Raw genomic sequence first — 27235 nt, forward strand, 5'->3', positions numbered from 1 at the left:
CAGTCCTTCTGTGAGTAACCCAGTTCTCTTCTAATACATTTCATCACTGCTTAAGTTAACCAGAGTCAGCTTCTGGTGCTTGCAACCTAAAGTCCTGACTAGCACATCTATCCAAGGCATAGTTTTTTTTTTAAAGAAACTTTGAATTATGACATTTAAAATAAATAATAAATAAGCCAATTGTGGAATACAAAAAGCTTGAGGTAAACACAATTTTTTATTTTATACATTGATTTGAAGGCTGGACTGGCTGGTCAAAAAATTACAAGGATAAGAGTCCATGGTGAGAATGCTTTACCATCTTATCAAATGAACTTAAAACTTCTCTCCTCAGAACATTAGCACCTACATCTTAAATACAGACTTTGTGAGAACCTTTGTGTGGTTGTTTTTTTTTGGGGGGATGCTCAAGTGTCTCCCTGAAAACCACTTGACTAGTGTTTGATACTTTATTTGGTATGTCTCTTAGGTCCTTTAGTCCTTTCCTTCTTAAGCTAAGGTCAGGAATTTATCATCCTTCTAGGGTGTAGGTACCCTGATGGCACATTTTAAATCTGACTCATCAATAAAGCTCTCATAATACTTAGCATGGGAATTAGCATAGAGTAAGAGTTCTACCAAACTACAGAGCTGCTTTGGCTAGGTCCACACTCAGCCCTTAGGTAAAGTGGTCTTATATAGAGAACAGGACCTTGAATGACACAAAGAACATCATTGCTAGAAAAGAACTGACAAACTCTGCTTGTGGAGATATAAAATGGTACAGCTGCTTTGGAGAACAGTTGAGCAGCTCCTCAAAATGCTAAATATAGGTTATGCAGCAATTCCACTCCTAGGTATAAACCAAAAAGAACTAAAACCACGTCCATACAAAAACCAGTACATAAAGTTCATAGTAGCAATATTCGTAAGAGCCAAAATAACCCCAAAGTTCATCCTCTGAAGAATGGATAAACAAAATGGCATCTATCCAAAAACTGTTCTTCAGCCAGAGAAAGGAATGAAATAGTGATATAGCTACAATATGAATGAGCCTTAAAACATTACGCTAAGTAAAAGAAGCCAGACACAAAGGGCACATATTGGATGGTTCTGTTTTTATGAAATGACTAGAATAAGCAAACCCGTAGAGATAGAAAATAGATTAGTCATTGCAAGTTTACAGAGGAGAGGGGGAAACAAGGAGTGACTGCTAATTGGTATGGGGTTTCTTTTTGGAGGAATAAAAATGTTATGGAATTAGATCATAATGATTGTTGCACAACCCTGTGAATATATCAAAAGACCCTGAACTGTACTCTTTAAGAGAGTAAACTCTATGTATGTAAATTATCTCAATAAAAAACAATAAAATTGTTTTTAAAGTAAACAAACAAACAAACAAAAAACAATAACTCAAAGTTCCCAACACGCAGTACCTCACAATGGCTCACCTTTTTATCTGAAGGTGCAATTCAGTACAGTCCTCTGATAATTGGCTGTTAGCTTCTTCCAAGGCTTCCATTGCCAACTTAAACTTACTATTTTCCTTCTCCAATTTCTGCTTGTTGAAATGCAGGTCTGCTACATAGGTAATCAAATCAGACACCTCTCTGCAAATGAAATAAGGAGTGAGAATAAATAATCTTCAGCATGTCTAATCCCTTCCAATCAAAGTAAGACATACAGTTAAGACCAAAAAGGTTGAACCATTCCTGCAAGATTTTCTACTTTACTCTCTTCCATCCTCACAAATGTAGTTTATTTATACAATAAACACCTATTCAAGCATTTGTTATAAGAGCTTCGGGGATTGGTCCAAAAATGCTAGGTATTCATCATCTGCCAGCTGTAAAGTCAACTTGCACTGCTTTTATTTATTCCTTCCCACTTTGTTCCCAACATTTGTCTCCATCTACTTGGAAGAGTCCCTATTTCTCCCTGGGTTATGGGAGATCCTGAAATAAATTGATACATTATTCCCTTTGTGAAGGGATCTTGGCAGGTTTTAATGGGCCTGTAACTAGAAAACAGTTTTTAGAGTCTTGTATCTGTAGCTCTCGATTCGTATTCCTGTTTCCTAATATTTTCTACAGCATGTTAATATCTGTTTCACCAACATTAGGTCATAAATCCTGGGAAAGCCTCGATGGCATGTTTCGTGAAGTCCCAGGCTCCTCCTGCTTTTTGCCATCATGTCCCAGTTCTTTGCACAGATTGGGTACGTGATTTTTAAACCACCGCCTTGCATGAGGAAATCCAAGGTGGCAAAGACAAACTATAAGAGAGAGAGAATCACCTCACCCTAATACCTAAAACTCACACATTTAGGGGGAAACAAAGCTTTTTCCTTTAAAAATGTTTATTAAAGCAGTGCTTTAAAAATAAATCCTAAAAAAGTTTAAGGTCAGTGTCACAACTCTACTTCAAATGGAACTTGTTTTCCATGGAAAACACATGATATCATGAAGGAGAAGGGTTTCGTGAGTGAGAAAATGTTAATTTGTTTAATACTAGTCTTACACAATTTGTGTTCCTAGTAGAACTAGTTCTAATGCAATTCAGATAGAATGGTTAAGCATTAAAAATAAATTATGTTATTAGCTCTACCACAGAAAAAGAGCGAAGTGACTTTATCATAAGTAAAATATATAAATAAAATAAATAATAAAATTTGGGGAACCTGAGAAAGCATTATAACTAAGAATGCTTACAAGACTCCTTTAGACATGTCTCCAGCCAAAGCCTCGAAGCTCCTTGATACAGATTCTGTTATCTCTGTGGTCATATTAACTGAAACACATACAAGAGAGTTTTATGAAAAATCCACTTCTCCAAAGCACAAGAAAGTGGCAGAGCAACTGCAAGGAAACACATACATACTTGCTCCCCCTGATTTTAAGCTGTCCTGTCCAAAAACAGAAGCATCGACACAGCTTCCTGATCCACTATTCACTCCTTCCCTGTAGTCAAAAAACAAAACCAGTGAGCTAGGTTTCTTTGCCAGACCAAAGCACAACTAACTTTTCAGGTATGTTGTATACTTTCCCATTCTGGTGTTTGTTTCTGGATTTTAGAACCATCTATTCATTCAGCAACTTTTTGGAGCCCCACACTGTGCTTAGATAGTGTAATAGAAAAGAAATGTAAAGCATTAATTCCTCCCACCTTCCCTAACCTCTTAATTTAACATGAAAAAGAAAATGCGCGTGCATAAATAGGTTGATGACGTCCAGCAGCTAGGATTAGGGGACAGGGGGTCTCAATGGATTAGGAAATTGAGATAGATGGAGTGATAAATTGACACTTACGGAGGCAGCAAGACCATAGGACTTAAAAAAGATGGGGAAGGAAAAAGCATAAACACCTAATATTTTGAGATACATTGATGGTGTTATTTTCTCTTTCTCATGGAGAACCAGGTTGAACCTAGACTAATTGTACAGTGAGCATTTTACTCTTGAAAAGTGGGGAAGACTGTTCAGTACACAAACTCTAGCCCACACCCCCAAATAAACAAATTAAAATTTCAATTATTTTTTTTAGGAGTGCTTACATTATAATTTAAGTTTTGTTACCTACCGTAATCTAAATGTCAAATCCTTTCACTGTCTCTGTGGAGCAGTCACAAAATTCTCCAAATTTCTACTTACACCTCATTGTGTTTCAGTGTGAAATATCTATCAAAAGGTGGCTAAGCAGAATAATTCATACAGCATTCTTAGTATTCCTTACTACACACCATCAGCATTTCTGAGTTTTTTCCTTATATTTTGTACTTATATCTCCCATATTTTTTCTTTTCCTATGCATTTGTTATACAAACTAGAGTTTTTCTTTGCCCTCACTCATTTTATAAATGGATTATTGATATTTTTATTGTATAATCAAATTTAAATATTTTAGAGAATGAGAAAACTCTTAAGAAAAAAGTTAAAATCATCATGCAAAAGATAATAGTGTGGGAATTCACTCTCTCCAACTTTTATCTATGTATTTTTTTTTACAAATATGCCCTTGATTAATGGCATATTATTTGAAATACATATGAATATTTCTCTTGTCAAATATTTATCTAATTATAATTTTAAGTGACTATATAGGATTCTACTGTATGTAAGTACTATGATTTACTTGTCCAAACCTCTATTTTTAAATATTTATGTTGCTTATCTTTATCACTATTATACACAGCATTCTACACATATATTAGAATACATGATTGGTTATTTTCCTTAAAGTTACATTACTAGCTAGTAAAAATATTACTAGCATATTTTTAAGGGTTTAGTACATTCCTAAATTGCCCATGAAAAAAACTGTACCAACCTGCACTGCTACCAACAGTACATGAGAGGGCGCTTAATTCTGCACCTGCCCTAACAACATGGGATAGAGTGATTCTTTTAAAACTCTGCTAAACCAAAGGGCAAAAATGGTATGTTGTCTGTATTTGCATTTCTTCGATTACTCATAAGATTAGATATGTTTATATATTTATCTTGCTTTCACAATTAACTCATTATGTCAAACAACATTTCCGTCATCTTAAGTCACCTATACATCCTAATCCTACATGAAATCTAGCAAGTTTTGCCACACTTTGGGCTTGAAGTTCTCTTTAAGGAAATGTCTAGTAACTATTTAGTTAATAGCTAGAGACTGATGGCTGAGTAAAAGCCACAGGAATCTGGCTTCCTATGACAGAAGGTGGCTCTTCCGCAGTGTCCACCGGGGCACCTGATGTCGTGGTGCCATTCTCCTTCATAATTGTTTTCTATCCCACTATATTTTTCCTTTCCCCTTTAGTTTCCCTACATTTGATGCTTCTGTATCGCACTCACTACCTGAACATCCCTATTCCCTCAAAAGGGTGTCCCCTCTGAGTCTAAGGGCACGTGGCAATTCAGTGCTCAGTATCAATGATTTGCTTGACTCCTATGCCAGCTCAGTTCTTTGTGAGAACATGTGCTGCCCCTAATCACAATAAGTGAATGTTATCAAAATTAGCATAATTACCATAACAGGTTCTCAAAATGTGCCCATCACCACCATCACCTGGAAAACATGTTAGAAATGCAAATTATCAGGCTTCATCCCAGACCTACTGAATCATGGCAGGGACTGGGGGAGGGGAGGTATTTACCACCAATCAGGTAAAATATTGTTCAGGTGATTGCAGTGCATGCTAAAGTGTGAGAAGCACAGAGCAAAATATTTCCATCAACAAAGAAAACAGTGATTAATATTCATTGTAATCAATTGTTAAAACAACCTGAAAACGCTTCCTGCTGATTACCATTTGTTTCTGCAGCAAGCCATCCATTCTTTCATGATGGCATGGAAAGTTTCCAGATCCACAGGCACGTCTCTCCTTTCAGGACCAAGCATGTTCCACAGCTGCTCAAAGTCACTGTCTTCAGAATCTTGACTAGTTGTTTGTCTCAGGTAATCTATTACTTTGGCAATTCTTACTGAGCCTGAGGAAGAAAAAAGGCAAATTAGTTTTGAAAGATGGGTTAAGATTATTTTTTATAAGTGAGGGGCTTCATCTCTCAGGGTCCTTGGGTCCTGGGAGCCCTTGCAGTCCCGCTGAGTTGGTGTGGTAGAGCGGCAAGAGCACTGGCCTTGGGCTGGAGTTTGGAACTTGTATCAGATCTTGGCTCTGGAATCAGAATTACCCGCTGAGTGAATCTGGGAAAATTAGTCTCTTTCAGCCTGTTTCCTTATCTATGAAATGGGAATGATACCTGCCTTACAGAGTTGTTGTGAGGTTTAAATTTGGATGATACGTGTAATCAATAATTGTGGCAAATGATCAAAATGTTACTTTAGTTTCATCTCTCATTCTTTCCTTAAAAAGCGTTCAATAAAATTTTTCCTCTCCCGGGGGAATTTTCAGTGTCAGGTAAACACTCTGATTTTTTAGCGGGGAGAAGAATCAGGGTTGGAGGTCATTCTTAGGTACAGTTGGTCCTACTCACGTTCAGAAATTAAAATCACCCAGACTAAGCTACTAATTGACACATCAGTCTGCTTTCAGACATCTCTTTTACTTCTAAGGGCTGCCTTGCGCCATCTGCCTTGAGGGGAGGGCTCCTCGGGGGAGGGAGGAAATGAGTAGAAGGTTGACAAGGGAGGAAAGAGTGAAGATCCTTCCCTCAAGTACATAAATGTAGAACATGATATAAATATTTTTTAAAAAGTCTTTCCCTGGCTGGTGTGGCTCAATAGATTAAATGCCAGCCTGCAAACCAAAGGATCGCCAATTCAATTCCTGGTCAGCGCGTATGCCTGGGTTGTGGGCCCGGTCCCCAGTAGGGGGTGGGTGAGAGGTAACCACACATTGATGTTTCTCTCTCTCTTTCTCTCTTCCTTCTCCTCTGAAAATAAATAAGTAGAATCTTAAAAAAATAAAAATAAATTAATAAAATCTTTTTTAAAAGTTTTGTAATTAAGAGGAGATGTAAAGAAAATTTTAAAGAGATTATTAATTTAATGGCAAATGTCATTTGGCAGTGATATAAAACATTGGGAAGGGAAAAAATATTAATCCAATTATTTAAAGAGATGATTTTTATTCCTTAGAGTCAATTAATTAATTTACTAGAGTGGAAGCGAAGGGAATTGGACACTGAGCTTTAATACACTGGGGAGCATGAGCCAGTCTGCTTCACCAGGAGACTACAGCTCCACACCCCAGGGGAGCACAGCACTGCTCGACCAAGGAGATCCATACTCCTCCCTTCCCCGCTCCAATGTCAGATTGTTGGGGGGCACAGGGGGAGGTGCTTGGTAAAAAAAAAAATAAAAATATAAAAAAACCCAGTCAGTCTAACTAGGGGGCGTAAACCTATCAAAAGCCCATTAAAGCTTGGGAAGTGGAGTTTGTTCTTTTGAAAAAGCATCTGGTTGTGTCCCAAACCTAAACTAATATAATTCCAGGGGAACAAAGAAATGCTTTCACTTTCACTTTGTATCCCTTTCTCTCTCTGTCTCTCTCTCTCCACACCCATCTGGTAATATACTCACCCCATTTGTTTGTGTATTCTCTCTCCCGGGAACACACAGCCATGCGGGTCTAGCAGCTACCAGGGCCCTCAGCAGACTGCGTGGGCTCCAAAAGCACTAAGCTTTAACATGAAGCAGAAACTCTGGACACTGGCTTTTGTCTTCACCTTGCTGAGGAAATGATTGGACTTTTTCTATGGTAGGACCAACAGAGATGGGACACAGGGGCAGCGTACATTGGAAACCCATTCAAATAAACCACGCCACACCACAATGTCCCGTGAATGGGTCCTTGGAGCGCTTTCCTTGTAATCTTGTGAAAGAGCCTAATTTCCACAAAAAACACCGCCACACTAATCAAGTAAAGTTAAAAATCCTGATACATGGTACTGAAATGAACACAGCATCACTCTGTAGCATCTGCAAAAATGTATACCCTGAATAATCAATAAGAAACATCAGGCATTCTACAAAGTAATTGTCCTATACTCTTCAAAAATTTCAAGGTTATAGAAGACAAGGAATTTGAGCAACTGTTTCAGATGGAAGGAGATTAAAGAGATGTGACACCTAAATATAACAAGTGATTCTAAGTTGAATCCTGGGCCAGGAAACAAAAAGGCTACACAGTACATTATTGGGGCAATTGACAAAATTTGAATGTAGAACTTTGATCATTGTTCTGTGGTCATGCAAACAAGTGTCCTTGTTTATAGGACATACACACTGATGTGGTGAGAGGTGAGAAAGCCACAACTTACTCTCAGGTGATCAGAAACACAGTCAAGCTTTTATCCTGCCTCTCCTTTGGGAAACAAGACTCAAGGCAGCCAAATATTTGACAAAGCAGACCAGAACTTCTCTTATAAATTATTACAGCTCATAAATTAGAAAGGAATGATTGCACATCACCATTTGCAACACCCAGTGAAAGATGAAATTTAAGCCTCCATCATCATCATCATCAATACTTTTGCCTTCTGATAAAACTACATAACACATCTATGTAGAATACTTGCCAAAAAAACCTAAAAAAAACAAAGTTTTACCAAATATAGGGGACAGAAAAACTGGTTGTGTTCTTATAGTCACACCATCACCAAAATTCAGACTGGAACAAACTCTGAGATAAAAGAACTAGTTTTGTTAACAAATAACTTAAAATAAAATAAAAACAAGCAATGGAAAGTGAGCATAGATATAAGCCAGATAACTAATTACTATGAACAAACCTTTCTTGGAATATTGATTTGAACAATGAAACTATTTAATAAAAAATAAATTTCTCACACAAATGAGAACTGTTGAGTACTGACAAAAATATTTGATATAAAGAAATCATGTTAAATTTTTAGTCATAATAACATGGTAGTTGTGTCTGAAGTCACTCTATCTTTTAGAAATATATACTTAAATATTTGCAGATGAAATATTGTAATGTTTTGGATTGTTCTCAAAATAATCCAGAATGGAGAGGAAAATGTTTTGGTGGGGTTAAAAATGAGACATAATTGGTTATCTCTCTCTCTCTCTCTCTCTCTCTCTCTCTCACACACACACACACACACACACACACATACACACATGAATTCAGCATACTATTCACTATACTTCTATATATGTTTAAATTGTTCTAAAATTATATATAATATGCATATTTTATGTATATATATGTGTTCCAAATAAAACAAAACCATATTGACAGAGGAAATTGTTGAAGGTTATAAAACAAATCACTAGCAACAGGATTACTTACTGGTTTTCTCTTTTTCTTTTGCTTATCTATACACTATTAATTTTATTACAATGAGTATGAATCATTTACATACTAAAATTACTTGCGGAAATTTTAAGAGGAACACATCTCTAAAAAAAGCAGAAGTGAAAATATAAAATGAAAAGTTTTGAGCTAAATGCATTTTGAGTATCTATTTCTACCGTGGCAACACTTATACCATGTCAGTAGTTCCAATCCATGATTAGAGCTCATGAATCCATTGATAAGCTCAATAAAGTGATTTAAGATGCTGGTAAAACATGCAAAAAAGCTACAAAGAAATGATTAAGAAATAACCAACACCTAGATAGCCATCTTTACTCCCAAATTAGGTTGCACCCACCACGTGTGTGGACACAGGTCTGCAGAGCAGCACAGACAAGCCATTTCCCTTTCTCTCACAGTAGAAAGGACAGTGACTTGATGAATACTACAAACATTGGAACAGTCAGTCCTCAGCTCACCTCTGCCTTTTGTGTCACATGCATGAAAAATACTGGTGAAGATCTGCCCCTCCCGGGCCCTGGCACGGCTGTAGGTCACAGCTCTCTTGGCGCCATCAGTTCCTGGTTTCCATCCTGTTAGAAGGAAAAGTTTGCAAATTCTGAAATGCGTTTCTCTGCTACAGTGATGAACTATGTTTTTGTTTTAATTGTAACAAAGAAAACATTTAAATAAACAGCAGCATACAATACTGGTTACTTAAATAGAGCAAACAAAAAAAGTGGTCTTGAAAGGTCTGCTAATCATTTTATTTCCTTTAAGGTTTTATGAAAGTTGGAAAAAAGGAGAGCTGAAGGAGAGGGAAGAGAGCTGTTTTTGCCCTGTAATATTAAATGCACTCTATGAGAAAGCAAGTAGCACTGCAAACAGAAAAATTGGGGGAAAGCAGAAATTTAGCTATAAAGAATGTGTATCATTTTGCAGCATTTTGTCTCTCAGTGCATATCATATATGGGACTCTGTAAGCAATCCTAGAGAGTTCCCAAAATTTCAATTGAAATTCGCCTGCAAAATTTACATGCTCCCCTTGCTTGACTTCTTGGTTCTACTTGCAATCCACACTCTCTTACATGTTTTACTCTCTCCCATACACACACAAATAAAATTGCTAAAATGATAGTTTTTAGCAAGGCATCTGGGAACTATATGAATTTTAACTCCCCTCTACCTATGTATTCACATCATAACATTCTAATTTACCCTGGAGAAGGTTTATTTTCAGATCAGTAGATATGCCAATAATCATGTTTATAAATACAATCCAGAATTTCTATCAGGTTTTTAGTTGAAATCATAGAAAATACTTACATTTTACTAATAAAATTTTCTTTTAAGACTAAAAAAAATACTTAAAAAGGGAACAATGGATGCTTCCATCCAAACTTAAATATTGCTTTATTGAAAGAACATTGAAAGATGAATATTTACCATCTTCATTCAGAGAGCATTTTTTCACCACTGAATCCTGAGGAGTAAAAATTTTAGAGCTTTGATCAGAGCTGGTATCAAAGTCAAGTGTTAAAGTACTAAAATGATTTTCATTACAATGATTATTCAAATCCTTGTTAGAGAAGTGTTCCCCCTTACTGACCTGTGATACCAATGATATATAATTCTGGAAGCTCTGTGATCTTGGCCTTGAGATGTTTTCAGAACTTGTGAGGATAACAGAGTGTGTTGCTTTCTCAGGGGAGCTGAGATGAGAGATGGATGGGGTCCTTGGAGACATGGTTTGAGATGAAATGAAGGCATCATCCTTCTCAGAGCCTGACAAGTGAGTGTTGGGTGCAGTCATTTTCTTCAGTACCTCCTCAAAATCTTTCCTGGTGTTAGTCTGGGGACTACTGAAACTGCTGGATTGGTATTTGATAATCTGTTGAATTGGATTTGAAAGCTCTTCTCTCTTTTGGATGGCTCTGATTTTTCTGCAGATGCTCTCCACAGGGTTATGCCGCTTCTCAGTTGTCTTCCTTGCAGGGGCCATTGTTGATGCTCCTCCAATGACATAGGAGGAACAACTAAAGTTGGCAACAGTAGAGAAGGGATTTAAAGTTAGCTTTGTCGAAACAGCAATTTAGCAATAGGCTATTTATCCCTAACTCAAGTTTGGAGGGGTCAAAATAAGATGTCTTTAAATATTTGTCCCTAAACAATTGCTTTACACAACCTTCCATGTTTTTAACTTTGGCACTCAAATTTCTAGAAGGTAGTCACCGTTAACATACATAAAATACTTACCACTTGCCAGGCATGGTACTAAGTTCTTTATAACATCAACTCACTTCATCCACAAAACAATTCTATGAGGCAAGTGTTACTATCTTCTCCACTTTAGACAAAGAGAGAAAAAGAAACATACCCAAAGCCAGCCGGCAAGTGCCAGAACCCAGATTTGCATTCCTGCTCCACAAGGTGGACTTGTAACCATATTGCTTTCCATTTATCTTTCTATGTCAAACATGATGATTCTGGTAGAGGTGCTAACAGCTCCCATTTTGAGTCCTGTTCTAGTTCTTAACTTTTGAGAACTCACTAAATATGTCCTACATCAGGGGTTTTACATGTGTTATATCTAAACTTCACACAAACCCTGTCAGATATGTGAAAATATCCTTTTTTTAACAGATAATAAAACTGAGGCTCTAAAAGATCAAGTAACTTACTAATGGTCACGTCTTTAGATTTGAACCAAAGTATGTCTGACTCTATCATAATTTTATTTAACGGCAGGATATATGACCTGAAAAAACAGATTTCTCAAAACCCAGAATCATAGATACAGAGAGGTCCCTGGGGCCAAATGGGTGAAGGGGATTAAGAAGCACAAACTTCCAGTTATAAGATAAGTCATGGAAACGTAATGTACAGCATGGGAAATATAGTCAATAATTTTATAAGGTGACAGATGGAACAAGATATGTTATGGTGATCATTTTGCAATGTATACAAATGTCAAATCACTATGTTGTATACCTAAAACTAGCTAATGTTGTATTTCAATTTTCTCTTAAAGAAAAAAGAACTTTTCATGAGACAGGAATTAAGGAATTGGAAAATAAGTCCAAAATTGTATCTAAATTGATAAAATTTAAGTTATTCTAGGCAAAGTGTTACAATAGTTTGAATAGTTAGAGTCTGAAAGTTATGATTTTTTAGGACCTTAACAAAAATTTCCACTCATAGAAATTTAGAGAAAAATTTCCTAAGAGTCAATGAATGAAACCTACAGAATATTTAAAAGAGCTATAATTGGGAAAGGTATTTAGAAAGACTGGGAAGAAGAAGATATTCGAAGACCTCTTACTTTGCTTTCATTTTACTTCAACATGATGGCTATCAACTCCAAGCAATAAAATTTCCACCAACAGAATCCTCTACTATTTAAGGTAATAATCATCTTTGAACCTTTTTGTTATTACTCGACAATACCTTTCTTTCCATGTATTCAAGGGTTATCTTTTAAGGCTAAGTCTAAACACCTTCCTCTATTCAAATCATGGAAACAGTGTCTCATTGGGCTCAACTCTTTCTGTTGTCTCCTAGGATGTATAATTGTACTGTATACCTTGTCATTTAATTAATTTTTTTATTTTTGGATTGTTTCAAATGTGTATGAACATTGTCTTTCAAAACCATTTTTAATGTTTGTATCTAGAAGTCATGAGGTGATTCTTTTCTAGAAACTCAATGCATTATTATTAGCATAATTGATAATGCACAGTTATATATCAAGTAATTACCAGGCTTATGGACTTGTCCGCTAGCTGTAGAGAGTGTTGGCTTTCAACTCTGCAGCTGCTCCCTTTCCTGAAGGATTTTCCCTGGTCATCTAGCGGCTGCTCATTGCTCCGCTGGGAAGCGGGAAGCAAAGCAGTGGCGATGACAGAAGAAACTTCGCCTGTGAACAGAGCACATTCCAAATCTACGGCTGGCCGTGGTGGCGACATAGCAGGAGCCATCTGACGTCCCCATGTCAGGCAAAGGGTCTTACACAGGACTGGGTAAGTGTCTGTCAGTGTTCTCGGTGTGATGTGCCTGTTTCCCTTCAAGAGCCAGAGAACTGAGGCAGAGGTTGAGCATGCAGCTAACAGGTGCCTTGGAATTGGAACCTCAGACTCCCAGATCCCATCTCCCGTCCTTGTTGAACACTGATGAGATGTTCAAGTGACAGGGAAGGACCTAACTTTGTGGGCCTTTGTGACTGATCCAGATTAATGTTCCCAGCATTGAAGACATGCATTTCCATTTGCTTTTCTAAGGCATTTTTCTCCTACCATTTGTTTTATGAATTTCTGTAACTCACCTAAGTGAGCCCTGCTCCACAGTTTATTAACTAAGCCTTATACAGAGTACACTTCAGACTAGCTCTTCATAAGCTAACAAAACTTCACAAGATTAGATTGTTTTGCTTTTTCTAATATAGAGCAGAACATTTGTGGGAGGGAGTTCAGTAAGTACAAGGTAATGATAAAGATTCAAAATTTGTGCTGCCTTCTCCATGTACATCCTGGAAACATCTCCTGTCTGTCCTGTGCAAACCTCTTCTTCAGTTACAGATCCTGGTGGAAAGGATTAGCTGCAATCTGCCTGACACCTAAAAATACATGCCTAACTTGATGTATGCAGTAACTGCCTTTGAAAAAGTGCTAACTGGGAATTAAAAACTGAAAGTTAATTGTACCAGAAGAATCATTTGCTTGGGTTCTCTCTTTTAAAGAAATTCTCTCCTTATTTATCCATTTTACTTGACTGTCTATTTATTAGATAAAGATGGTGCACTTGTACAAACCCCAATGGCAAGGACACTTGCTTTTAAGTTTTCTGAATCTTAGTGAATGGCACTTCATATCATTCATCCCTTTAGGCATTCACCCAATACTCAGTAAGTATCTAAAGGATGCTAAACCCTGGACAGACACTGGAGGTACAATGATGAGCAATGATGAGTATCTGCTCTCCTAAACCTTACAGTCTATGGGAGACATGGACGGGAACAAGTAAGCCAACAGGATCGCTAGATAAAATCTAGGATGCCCACTGTTTATTTGAATTTGAGTTTCAAATAAATGATGGCTGATTTTGTAGTGTAAGTGTGTCATGAAAGTTGCACGGGAAAAACTTACACAGAAAAGTTATTTGTTTTATTATCCAAAATTCAAATTTCACCAAGCATCTTGTATTTGTTAGATAAATCTAGCAAACTTAAAGCCTACAGGCAAATAATTACACCTTGGGAAAGAAAGGGGCCAGGGGCTATGAGAACGTAAAATAGGGGGTTATTCTAGTTTGGCAGCAAAGACAGAGAAAAATTGGGGGCATCTATTATATGTCATGCACTGTGCATAATGCTATACATACTGTTTGCTAAATTCATGGTTATAAACAGAAATTTAAAAAGTAGAACCATAAATCTGGTATGAGAATTCCATTTGGATTCCCATTAGCTAAATGTCACAGATTACCCAAACCAATTATTTCACTAATCTGATTTCTTTTTTCTCCTATTGATTGAACTATGCCTTGTTGTTCTTACTTCTAGAATCTGAGTCCTGTTATGATTATTGCCTGAGTTGCCTTGTTGTATGTAGTAAAAGCTCTTGAATCAACGATTTTCAACAATCTCTTTGATATAAAACTGTACAGCAATAATGAAAAGCCCCTGATGCGTGGCAGCAACTGTAAAACAAGTGTGATTTGTTCCTTACTTAGAGTTGGGCTATTCATTACAGATCCAATTTCCCCCAATGATGTAACTGCTGAGTTCAACATTAATCTCTGATAGTCTCTCACTCTTTGGGACATACGGAAATCTTCTACATTTGTTCTGACTTCCTGAAGGAGTAGTCAATAGGTTAGAATAAATTCGCCATATCTGTACAATATAGAAAATACTTCATACTCTTTAGGAATTTACAGACAACATAAGAACATGATTTGTCCTTCTCAATATCCATATTCTCCCATCACTGAGAAACAGTAGCATTTCTTTGCAAAGAAAGACATAAGAGTTATACAGACGTACAAAAGTAGCATCCTGGAAAAAGTTAGCAGATTTCAGGGTGATCCGAAAAGATCTTTAGAAAGTCTTGTGAATCAAAGGCTGACTCAAAAAAGTTGACAATGTTATCATCTTTCTTTTGCCAACCATTTACATTTCTCTCCCTTTACTGCTTCTTAAACATTGAATTTACAAACTTTAGATTAAGTAGATTATTTTAATAATCATTCAATACTTAATTATGAAATCCAGACAAATATTCACCTAAGTGAGTCCAACTTGGTTGTTTAATTAAGGCAACACCCTTAATTGATATATATCAAAAATTCAGTATATGTCTGCACAATACCTTGGAGATATTCCGGGTTCAGTTCCAGACCACCGCAATGAAGCAAGTTATAATCTTTTTTTCTGGGGGAGGGTTTTGCCTTCAATTTGTTAAAAAAACAATATCTGTGAAGTACAATGAAGGAAAGCGTAATAAAACCAGGTATGCCTACATGTACCTAGGTAAATAAGCAATTCTTTTGCTGAAATAACCCATCACTAACAATTAGGTGCCAGTAAACTCTTCATAAGAACATAAGAAGAAACATCTGTTCACTGAGATGTTCCCAGAAAACTCATCTTTAGCCAGCCCAGTGGGAGAGCACAACATGGTGTTCTACTCAACCAGTAAATTTTATATTTGCCAAATTACACTGTTTTTAGTTTCTTTGTGACTTACTTTAATGTAATAAAATAATAACACTTACTTTTTCCTGCCCTCTCTAGGAGAGATGATAGCAGCTGTTAAAATGATTTGCAAACCACAAGTTCCAGATTTAGCAATGCTCCACGGGGCTGCCATCTGCAAACCTTTGTGATTACTAATACATGCAAACTGGTGGAGTGAAACCCTCCCCTCCCACCATTCCCTTAACCTTGTTATATTAAGCTGCTTGGCTCGGTCACACCAAGCTTATTATAAACATCTCACATTGGAACAATTCCTGAAATAGCGCAGTGACACATATGCGTCTGAAAACTGGCTGTGTTCTTCTGTTTCAGTTCTCGGTATATGAAATCTGGTTTTCTTCTCAGAAACCAGGAGAAAACCTATGATAACTCTCTAACTCCAAGAACTCAGGCGCTCTCACCTTCCTACCGTCTACAAAATCTCATAACCAGTTTTCAAAAACACACATTCCAAGTGATCAAGCTGAAAGTGACAATTCAAGACTCTAGGTATCTAAAAGCCCTTTTGAAAACGTTTTGGGATGTGCCTGTGCTGAAAGCAACATTTCTGGGGAACCTAGCTCGATCACTTTCAGCTGCCATCTTTCTTCCCAAGTTTTCCAGTGTGTGGGTTTTATTCCCAGATTCATTTCAAGTCTTCAATGATCTCTGTCAAACCCCGCCCCCCCGTAGAGAGTGATATGGGAGGCCTGTCTCATTTGCCACAAGCATAACGAGTGTGGGTTTGAGGTGAGGACACAGCAGAGCAGCCACATCTGGGATTGCTTTTCCTGGTTTAGGGCAGGATATGTTTCACCTCGGACGACTAAGAGCTATAGCATCCACCAAAATGTATTTACCTGGGGGGGAAACTCACCACCTTATTTTCACTTCGCCAACCCTCAAAGAACCATCTTACGAAAACTGGGAATCGAGAATGGAGGCCTGCAGGATCAGGTGGTGGGGGCGGAGCTGACTTCTACAGGGCCGTGTGGAGTCAGGTGAAAGATAGAGGCTGGAGAAGGGAAGCCACTGATGAGCTACCTCTGTGGTTCTAGTCAACGTCACGGAGAGAGGGGTGTGAGGAAAGACGCGTGGGAGGAATGAGGATGACCCCTTTGGGTGCATCCACGCCTTTGGGAGGCACTTCCACCATGGAGATCACAATGAAGGTCACTCAGGATATACTCTCTTTAACTGGGATGAAGGAGAAGTCACTTTTTAAGTTAAACTTCACACATTTCTATTGGGCCAAGTGCTGCCTCGTTTCTACATCAGTAATGTTATTAATCATTGTCATTTATGGGACCGTATCTGGTTTGGGAGACATGATCCATAAATTACGCGCAGTGCAACAATTAAGCAAAGGAGTACATGAGTGGTACATTAAGCTCCTGGGGAGGTCGGGATAGGACGAGCTCAGTGTGGGTTGAGGAGCCTTTAAAGAACAGATGGGACACAGCTGAGCTTTAAGTAATAAAGTATTTTGGGAAGCTAGCAACTCAGACAAACCTGGGAGGTGGGAAGAGACGGAGTAAAAGTGGCGTAGTGCGACGAAGCTCCTTGTTTTGGCAGCACTAGCTGAACAGTCTGATGAAACCATGAGATAGGTGGGAGGTTGAGGATTAGTGAAAAATATATGTAAGTTTAGGTAGGTAGGATACAGGCTGATTCAGAAATGAATGAAGACTTGTATGATGCCATTTCTCATCCAAGGAAATTAGGTTCAGCTAGGACAAACACCTTAAGAGCCGAACAACAACAACAACAACAACAACAACAAAAACAGAACAAACAAAAAATGCAAACAAGGATCAGGGCTGCAAACACACAGCCCAAAGCATCATAACTGGAACCAAAATGGTTCTCTCCAACCGGCAGTTTTGTTCACTGCCCGTGGGGCTTCTTGAGCCGGTCCCCTCCAGTCCCTAATCACACGCTTCACAGACCTTAGCTTCGGTGATTTCCTCCTTCTCCCCTATTTCCTCTCTCCCCAACTCCTTCTGAGGTGCTCTGAAGATCTACCTTTTGAATATCTAGATTTTTTAAAAAATTTTATTTATTTATTTTTAGAGAGAGGGGAAGGGAGGTAGAAAGCAAGGGAGAGAAACATCAATGTGTGGTTGTCTCTCATACACCATCTACTGGGGACCTGGCCCACAACCCAGGTGTGTGCCCTGACTGGGAGTCAAACCGGTGACCCTTTGGTTCACAGGCAGGTGCTCAATCCTCTGAACCCACCAGCCAGGGCTGAATATCTAGATTTTTATATATGTCTCCTATTCTTGTGGGTCATCATTTCTGTCCCCAGGTGAGAGGGAGGGGCTGTCATAGTCAAGAGTTGGGACTCTGGATTCAAGTAATCTGAGTTCACATTCCAGCTCTGCCCTTACTAGTTCTGTGACCTTAGACGATCTACTTAACTCTCTGTACCTCAGTTTCTTCACCTGCAAAATTGCATCAATATCATGAATGACCTCCTTGGTTTGCTGCAGGAATGAAATGAGATAACACATGTGTGATGTGCTTTCAGAAATTCCCTTTAGCTTATTCAGGTATTAAATGTCCTCTTAAGGCCCAGAAGATATGACCAGTTCACCCATTCCTCTCATTGGTCTTGCTCTGTTTCATTTCCCATCACATGAACTATCATAACATCCATGCTTGCGAACTTCTTATCCATCCACAGATAGTGAAACCAACCTCACCCAGAGATTTCCCTCCTAGTCATAAAGGAAGCCAGCGGTAGGGCCAGAAATAACATTCAAGTTCTGAATCCCCTAGACCATATCACCTGTCTGGCAAATTATACTTTTACTTCCTGCTCCAATTAAGTGTCTCACACCTGACATTTCCTAGAGCAGTGAAAGGAACAACTTCAATAAATTCTAGTGACTCTGCAATGAATCGAATGAAGATGTTATTTCATTAGTTACTGATTGATTGCCTTATACTTATTCTAAAACAGTGATTTCCAACCGGTGTGTCACAAGGATTTTTAAAACGTGTGCCATACCTGACTATACAGTCAGGGGCACTGACGTCTTTTCCCTTAGACTGTCAAATTAAAAAAAAAAATATGACAACAACCAACACAACAATAGCTGTCTGGTGTGAATGAATCAAAATTATACCTATTTTTTGTCAGATCAGCAAAAAATATATTTTTGGGTGTGCCACAGAATGTTAATAATTGGTTAATGTGTGCCATGAGATGAAAAAGGTTGAAAATCACCCTTCTAACCAAACACCTTCAGTCTAGGCTCTCTGCTCAGGAAGAACACTTGCAGGTGACTTCGTCCCTGCCCAGAAAGGCAGTCAGAAAGACTCCACCTCCACTGAAACAGCTCCTCCACACCGGTAAGCTTTATCATGGGAGAGTGAAAAGGGATAAAATGCAGACTTCACAAAAAGAAACCCAAGCTGAGGCTTGGAATTTGGGATATGCCGTTGGTAGAGTTAATAACAACCTGTTTACTTGGCAAGTCATTTCCCCTTGAGGTGGGGCCCCTGCTCGTGCCGGACCTAGGAGCAGCTGTCTGTCTTCTTACAATCAGAGAACCTCTGAGGGACTCCCGCCCCAGTCTTCAAAATAACCTTTCAAAGAAATTAAATCTTGTCATGTAAATGGAACAACAAAATCTATTTAAATAGTACATATCACCTTCTCTGGAAGGTTATTAGCAATTAGCTAGTAGCTGGATCTCCAGGATTAATCTCTGGTTGATCCAAGGGACTCAGTTTGTCCAACCAAAAGTTGGTTGTGGGGGAAGGGAGCACTACTAGAAGAAAACCAGGCAATGGACTCCTCCTTTAGTATGGACATGGCCAAACATAACACACATTTTTTTTTAAAACCCACTCTGTGTAAGATGCACTATTTCTGATAACATACTCTATAGTGCACTTATATTCTGGGAATCATTGTCTCAAAATTGCTTCCTGTTAACCACACTTTAATAAGCAAATGCAATGTCTTCAGGAAGCCAATTTCATAAAAATACTATCCCAAAAAGAAAGGAATTGAGAGTTTTAGTGAGCTATGGGTTTCATTCTGAAAAGGAAGGACACAGAAATGAATACTCTGGAAGAAAAATTGGCAACCTACTTTTGGAGAGAGTTTAAAATGAAACAAGGCCCTGAAGAGATCACTAAGATATGTATTCGCTAAATAAAAATCATCTGTTGCCCTTCAAGATCGACCCTCTGGAAAAGCAAGTTTTACAGTCCTTGCTCAGTGTCCCTGTAGACTGACTTCTATTAGTTTCCCATTTAACTTGGACAGTAGGAGGCACCAACAGAGAACAGATGGGCAGGAGGAGACAGAGCCTGGGATCTCTATTCTCTTGGCTCCCACCCCGCCCGGCCCATCTGAAAGTGGTTCCAGCTTTTCCTCGGCTCCTGTCACGTGACCCTCTCCCAATGTCACAGTCCTCACCTGGTTCTGCACATCTTCCCGGCCTGCTTGGTTCCCTACACTCTCATCAACACAATGTGTTGATCTTTGCCAATCTGATAGGTGAAATATGGGTGGCATCTCATCATTTTAATTTACATTTCTCTTCTTATAAGTATGGTTTCATATGTTTAGAGCTATTTGTATTTTCATTTCTATGTTCTATTTGTATTCTTGGCCATTTTTCTTTTTCTTTTTTTGTTTAATCCTCACCCAAGGATGTATTTATTGATCTGACAGAGAGAGAGAGAGAGAACTATCATTGTGAGAGAGAAACATCAATCAGTTGTCTCTGTACATGTGCCAACTGGGGATTGAACCCACCACCTAGGTACGTGTCCTGACTGGGAATCGAACCCAAAACTTTTTGGTGCATGGGATGACACTCCAACCAGCTGGGCCACCCTGCCAACGCTTGGTCATTTTTTAATAGGAGCTTAATTTTACCAATTTACAAAAGCTCTTTATATATTAAGAAATTTAGTTCTTTACATTTTGTGTTAAACATGCATTTGTATAATTTTTAATTTCTATATTCACTGAATTTGGTCATGCAGATTTTTTTTAAAAAATACAGTCCAGTTTCAATCTTCTTGTGACCTCCAAGTTTGTGGTAGCCATAAAAAGGCTTTTCTGACTCCAAAATTATAAAAACATCCTCCCATATTCTTTTCTACTATTTTTTATGATTCAACACATTGAGAATTTATTTGGCATACAGGGAGATAGGACTCTACTTTTATATTTTTCATATGGCTATCTGTTTTTTCCCCTAGGAAATTACCTTACAGATATACTTGTACCTATTTACAAAGATACGTGTAAAAATATAGTTGTTATTGTATGGTTGGAATGGCAAAATATTGAAAACAACCTTTGCATCCTTCAATAGGGGACTCGTTATATAAATTACAGTTCATTCACATGCTGGAATAAAACACAGCTGTTTAAAAGACAGAGGTTCTTTAAGGACTGATAGTGAATTCCTAAAGTCTGTGGTAATGTTATAAATCAACCCTAAGATGAAGAACAGTGCTTATACCATTTCTGATTTAGAAACATATATTACAAACCAAAGCAAAACAAATGTACACGTAGATGCAGAGGAAACTGGAGACAATGATAGCCTTGGGAAGGGTAAGGGACAGGAGTAGGAGAGAGATTTAATTATATCCGTGTGTATTTTTTATACCGTATTTATGTACTATATCATATATTCAAACAAATGAATAATTAAAATAAAAAAGAGGCTTTTAAGACTCAAGTATTTATATTTTGGTGGCTAACTTATTACTGTGTAATGTAGATTTGTAAGATAATGTCATTTACAGCATTTATCTGCTCCTTAGTTCAGCTATACTTTTTTTACCTAGGTGCAAAAATGTGGATCAGTAGCACCCTCTGCTGGTATGCAGTTGAAACTTAATGACCCAGAAATCATTAATGAGCCTATGATTCTGCTTATGCTCTTTGTGATTATCATGTACATGAGTAATACTTCATATCATAATTTTAAAAATCACTGGGAAATTTATAGAGTTAAAAAATCATATGTTCTTGTAGGACTCCACAATTCTCGTGTTTTAACTGTGGTGTGTGTACAGAATTCTACTTTTGAGGATGTGGGAACATTGAGAATAAAATAATAACTATTTTTAACAACAGTTAAAACAGTATAATAACAGTTATACAACTATTGTTACCAAGTTGTATAAAATTAAGCAATACTGTGTACATTTGTCCTGTCAGTCTATATTTTTCATGATGTTCATCATCATTGTGATTCATTCACTCAACAAATATTAAGTATTTGTTGTATGTCAGGTTATGTCCTTGTGCTGGGGATACTCTGTGAACAAAATGGATAAACTTCCTGCTCTCATAGAGCTTACTTTCTACCAAAGGAAACATAAAATTAACATAACTGATCAAAAATATAGTATGTTACAGTCTTACATGGGCTTAAGAAAGAAAAGTAAAGAGAATGTAAAAAATGAGTTTGGGGGGAGGGTTGCAATTGTAGATGAGGTCGCCAAGGAAGTGTGCATTTGAATACAGACCTGAAGGAAGGGAAAGAACTAGCCAGAGGATACCTGTGAAAATGCATCAAGGCAGAAGAACAGGTGCAAACGTCCTGCGGTACAGTTTGCCTGACATATTTGAGAAACGGCAAGGGGATTAGTGTGACTGGAGTGAATATAACAGAAGAGAGTAGTAAGAAATAAAGTCAGAGCATTAATGAGGAAGAATTAATTATGTAGGATCTTAAGGTTATAGAAAGACATTGACTTTTACTCTGAGTGAGATGGGAAACCATGGGATGATTTCTAAGGAGAGCAGATTTGAACTCTGAATAAATGAATAAACTGAAAGGAGTCAAGGGTATAAACAGTGAGATTAGTTAGGTATTTACAGTAATAATCCAGGAGAAAAAATGATGACAATAAATTATAGATAGATAGATAGATAGATAGATAGATAGATAGATTGATACTGTTAGATGAGAAAGGATATACTGGCTGACCAACTGTTGGGTATGAGCATAACAGAAGAATTAAAAATGACTTCAAGATTTTGGCTTGAGCAACTAGAAGAATGTCACTGTCACTGAGATTGTTTCCTGCAGGATGTCCAACGTGCAGCCCACAGGCTGCATGCAGCCCAGGAGGGCTATAAATTCAGCCCAACACAAAATCGTAAACTTACTTACAACATTATGAGATTTTTTTGTGTGATTACATGTTGCAATGCATTTAATATGTGGCCCAAGACAATTCTTCTACTTCCAGTGTGTCCCAGAGACGCCAAAATGTTAGACACCCCTGGTAGAGGAAGGGATGACTATCAGGAGCTCAATTTTAGAAGACTGAGTTTGAGATGTTATTAAACGTTCCAGTGAAGGTTGTCAAATAGGCAGCTAGATATATGGTCTGGATTCAGCAGAGTGGTTTTTTCTTAGAGACATAAGTTTGGCAGTCCTCAGCCTAAAGGTGGCATGTAAGGTTGTGAAACCTATGAAAACCACCCAGGGAGTATAGGTAGGTAGGAAAGGGAAGGCCAGGGCCTGAGCCCTATGGCATGTCAATATTTATCAGCCTGGGTGATGAGATGAAGAGGAACCAGCAAAAGAGACTGAAAAGCAGCAGCAGAAAGGTCAAAGGCTGAAGAACGTGGATGTGGGGAATCTCATCTCACAAAGTTCCCCAGAGCTGCAGATGAAATAAATCTACCAACACATGATCTGTGTGGAGAGAGAAGGCTGGCCAATCTCTCAGAGGAGAAGGGTGCTGATCTCCTTTTTCCCTAGGCTTTTATTGAGTTCAGCGGGAAAGGGAGCAAACAGCATGCACCAATCAATGTCACATAGTGTTGACCAAAGGTGAATAGATATAGTTCAGAAGTAACAATTGCAAGAACATAGGGGTCTCTTTAAATCACGGTCTGTTAGACAGCATGACGCTAGATGATCAGGACAACCTTGTGCTTGGAACCTAAACACCAAGTGTACATTAACTCGATTAACTAGAAGACATTATTCTTAGCAGGACAGGCTTCAAAGGAAATAATGCACTATTTTTCTTCAGGCTTTATTTCCCCAGGGGGCCTTCTATGCCTGTATCAGTTCATGCCTGCCAGCCAGCATTCTTGCTTTTCCAGTTGAGACTTACAGGTCAGCCCTTGCTCACGTGGGGCTACAGTCCCCAATACCAGGCAGGGCAGTTCCCCAAATCCCCCCTTTTTGGTCTGTAACCGTGGATAAAGTGGCCAAACCAATGAAGCCAGCAATCTGTTCCTCTTGGGCATGATCACGAGAGAGTAATCTACATATGCATCATAAAGTGCATAGGAGAATTAGCACAAGGAGACACCCTAAAACTCCCATGACCCAGACCCGAAGATTCAGACCATCGAACCAGGCCTTAGGGTTCAGCCACTGCAGGTTATTATGGAGTGTCTCAAACACTTTCTGCTCAGTCAGGCATTTGATGTGCGAAGCTGCTGATAAAGTTCTAGCTGGAGCTGATCAATCTGGCCTCTGAGGTGGGTAAAGAAGGTACCTTGCAGGTGATGATGGATATCTTCCCATGAGTACTGGCTGGAGTTCCACCTTAAGAGGGTAACACACACAGTTTAGAATAGTGAGGATCACAAGTAAGTTATCTTAAGGCAAGGCCATCCTGTCGCTCTCCTAGCCAGAGGATGGCAGATTCAAGGGCAGAGAGGCACGTAAGTATTTCCTGATCAATTTGAGCTTGTTGGAGCATTTCTTGGGTAGTATTAGCACATCAACTTCTTGAGCAGTTTGTACAGACTGAGAGAGAGCTGCAACTGCAGTGGCAGCCGTAGCAGCCACAACAACAGCTGAAACTATATAGGCAATAAGCATGCCAACAAACTGGTGGGTTCTAGCGTGAGCAAGAGCTTTATTGTGAGCACTTATATCTCCTGGATTGGCCCACTCTGGTGATATTAACAGGGAGCCAAACCTGGGTTTGCCAGCGAATAATAAGAACAGCTGTAAGATTTAGCTGAGTAACATTCTTGTGTGTTAGGCAACTGACATATATAGTGCCAGGGGTAGAAATGAAAGTGTATTCAGTAGAGGTTTTATTATAGATGAGATGAAGGTCGCCTGGGACAGCTACAAGGAGATAAGGGTGAGAGGTGCAAACAGTAACATAAGCATTATTAATATTTTCTATATCACAATAAAATTTCCTATTCTGTTTGTCAATGAAACTAAGACTTCCTAATCACCCATTAATGAACAACAGTCCCATTCTCCAAGTATTAGTGTGCCGGGGGGGCTAGAATGATTGAGATAAGTTACTCTAATGACAGGGGCTCCCATTCCCCCACCATACCAATTAAGGCTGTGATACACAAAGTGGGATTTGGCCACTACTGGGGTTGAGCCTAAGGCAGTATACACCTCCCATTTGGCACCCCAGTCCTCTGCTTTCAACGGGGTATTGAAGGTGTCTGGCCATGACATAACTTCCAGGTGACTGGCTCAACCAGCTTCCCTTCTACCTTATACAGGGGAAGGTCTGGGGGGTTGTTATCATTCCTGTCTCTCTCTCTTTTAAAGCCTACTGTCCCAATTAGTGAGACATTGGTCTGATTTTCCTGAATATCAATTGCATAAGCATACCATTTAAACCATATGGGTAGGCAGAAGGTATTGGTTAAACGTGAGAAACATGCTGGCAAATGATTACAGACATATACAGTGTTCTCTGGGACAGATAACCTATGGTGTTTCTCCTCTAGGAGTCTGTCCAGGGGGTGCCATGTTCCTCCTATCCACTTGGTGTCATTATTGGACAGGGGAGGTTCAGCATCCCACAAGTGTGGAGCTTGAACATAGGAGGATCTAGGATATGACTCCAATATACATGATTCATCTCAGATGCTATTCCTAAACCTCCAAAGTAGGCAAGGAGGCCTAAGATGAAAGCTACCTTGGCAGGCCAGGCCAAAATAACTGACAGATAGGCTAGATACCTGTGCTTGGGAGTATCCCTCACCCAAGATCGCTGTAGCAGTAGCACTTGCTCTGCTCTATTAACTAGAGCTTTCGAATTGCCCCAAGTCACCCCCTGGGGCTCATTCTGAGAGAGCCTTCGCCAGGGGTTCTCCCCTCCAAGCGACAGCATCTGGTCCAGACTGGGCAACCCCGCTCTGTGAGGTTCATCTGGGACATCTGGTCCGTCAGCTCTGTGAGTCATCGAATCCCCTCCAATTGAGTCACGAACATCAGGAAATGGAGTTGCTTGGCTACGTTACAGCTTGACCCTTTTTGCTGGAACCCGCAATGGACCTGTAGGGATTGAAACACATGCATACCCTCTTCCCCGTGTCAATAGTTCTACTGGTCCTTCCCATTTCCCATGTCCTAATGGGTCCCTACATAGGACCAGGAGACATGGACCAGATGCCTTGGAATGAGCAAAATGTTTGTCTATTGGGGTTTTAAGATTGGCATCACAATTAAAAAAATTATATGTATACATAGCTATCATATTAAATTCTGGGGGGATACTCCCTGGCTCCCCCTTTTTTATCTGTTCAACTGAGACTTAAAAGTCTGATGAGCTCTTTCAACAATTGGCTGTCCTGTGGGGTTGTAAGGGATACCAGTTTTATGTTTAACCTACCATCGTTGCAGGAAGATTTGAGTTGCTTGGGCAACATATTCAGGACCATTGTCTGTTTTTATTTCCTTACGGCAGTCTAAATGGCTAAAGGCTTCAAGCCAATGAGTTCTAACATTTTTTGCTGACTCACCTGTTAGGGCGGTAGCATGTAAAGCTCCTGAGCAGGTATCAATAGATGTATGTAAATACTTGACCCTTCCAAAAGGTGGGTAATGAGTAATGAGTAATGAGTAAAAAGGTGGGCAAACAGAGTAAAAATCTGTTTGCCAAATCATTCGAGGTTCCAAACCCCGGGATTAACACCAAGTGTGGGAGAAGCTTTAGATAACACTTGACAATCAAGGCATTCTTTAATTATCTGTTTGACCTGAGCCCTGGGAATATTAAATTCCTTATGCAAGGCATGACTATTTTGGTGAAAGAACTGGTGAGAACTTAACGCAGATTGGAAAGCATCCGCAAAATTGATGAGGGCATCAGCGTGAGAATTGTCCTCAGGCATAGGGCCTGGTAGGCCTGAATGAGAGCGGATATGAGTAACAGACAAGGGGTGTTCTCTTTTATCTAATAGACTCTGTAGAGTTAAGAATAAGCTTAGCAACTGAGGCTCAGTAGATCCTTTCAATAAGGCTTGATCTATATACAAAAGATATAGGCAGTGTAGCCAGAATCACAAACTAAATTAAGAGGCTCTTTGGGCCATTGCTGAAGGGCAAGGGTAGCCCCTGAGGTTTCAGCTCGCTGAGTGGAAGAATGTCCAGTGGAGATAAAATGTTTCCACGCACTCCCTTCCCTCCAGGAAATAGCTGCCTTGCTGGTTTTTCCTGAACCATCAGCAAAGATAGTTTTGGCACCAGGTATAGGACTAATGCTGAATTTGTCTCCTATACAGATGTTAAGAGAGAGAAGGTTTTGGAGAAGTTTGTCTGAAGGCAAATCTATATTAATATCTTCAACAAAGTCAGCAAGTGCACATTGAAACTCTAAAGAGTGACTGTAAAGCTGTTGTAAATACGTTTGAGTAAGTGGGACATGGATCACAGCTGGGTCATGACCAAAAAGCTGGACTATTCTGTCATGTCCCTTAATAATAAGTTGACACAATGCTGTAACATAAGTAGTAATGGTACGCT

General features: G+C 38.9%; 1 protein-coding gene across 1 annotated transcript in view; it reads right to left on the reverse strand.

The window, feature by feature from the left end:
- Positions 1-10814, reverse strand: part of IRAG2 (inositol 1,4,5-triphosphate receptor associated 2) — a 77147-nt gene extending 66333 nt beyond the window's left edge. The window contains exons 1-6 of the mRNA XM_054591327.1: positions 10199-10814; positions 9232-9345; positions 5279-5459; positions 2863-2942; positions 2694-2772; positions 1434-1592 (exon numbers count right to left, since the gene is read on the reverse strand). Coding sequence (XP_054447302.1) covers positions 1434-1592; positions 2694-2772; positions 2863-2942; positions 5279-5459; positions 9232-9345; positions 10199-10754 — 1169 coding nt within the window. The 5' untranslated portion in view covers positions 10755-10814. The remainder of the gene's footprint in view (positions 1-1433; positions 1593-2693; positions 2773-2862; positions 2943-5278; positions 5460-9231; positions 9346-10198) is intronic.
- Positions 10815-27235: the final 16421 nt, after the last annotated feature.

This window comes from Pteronotus mesoamericanus, unplaced genomic scaffold (assembly GCF_021234165.1).
Source record: "Pteronotus mesoamericanus isolate MK-2021 breed Mesoamerican mustached bat unplaced genomic scaffold, CSHL_Meso_final scaffold_21, whole genome shotgun sequence".
NCBI classification, from domain to species: domain Eukaryota; kingdom Metazoa; phylum Chordata; class Mammalia; order Chiroptera; family Mormoopidae; genus Pteronotus; species Pteronotus mesoamericanus.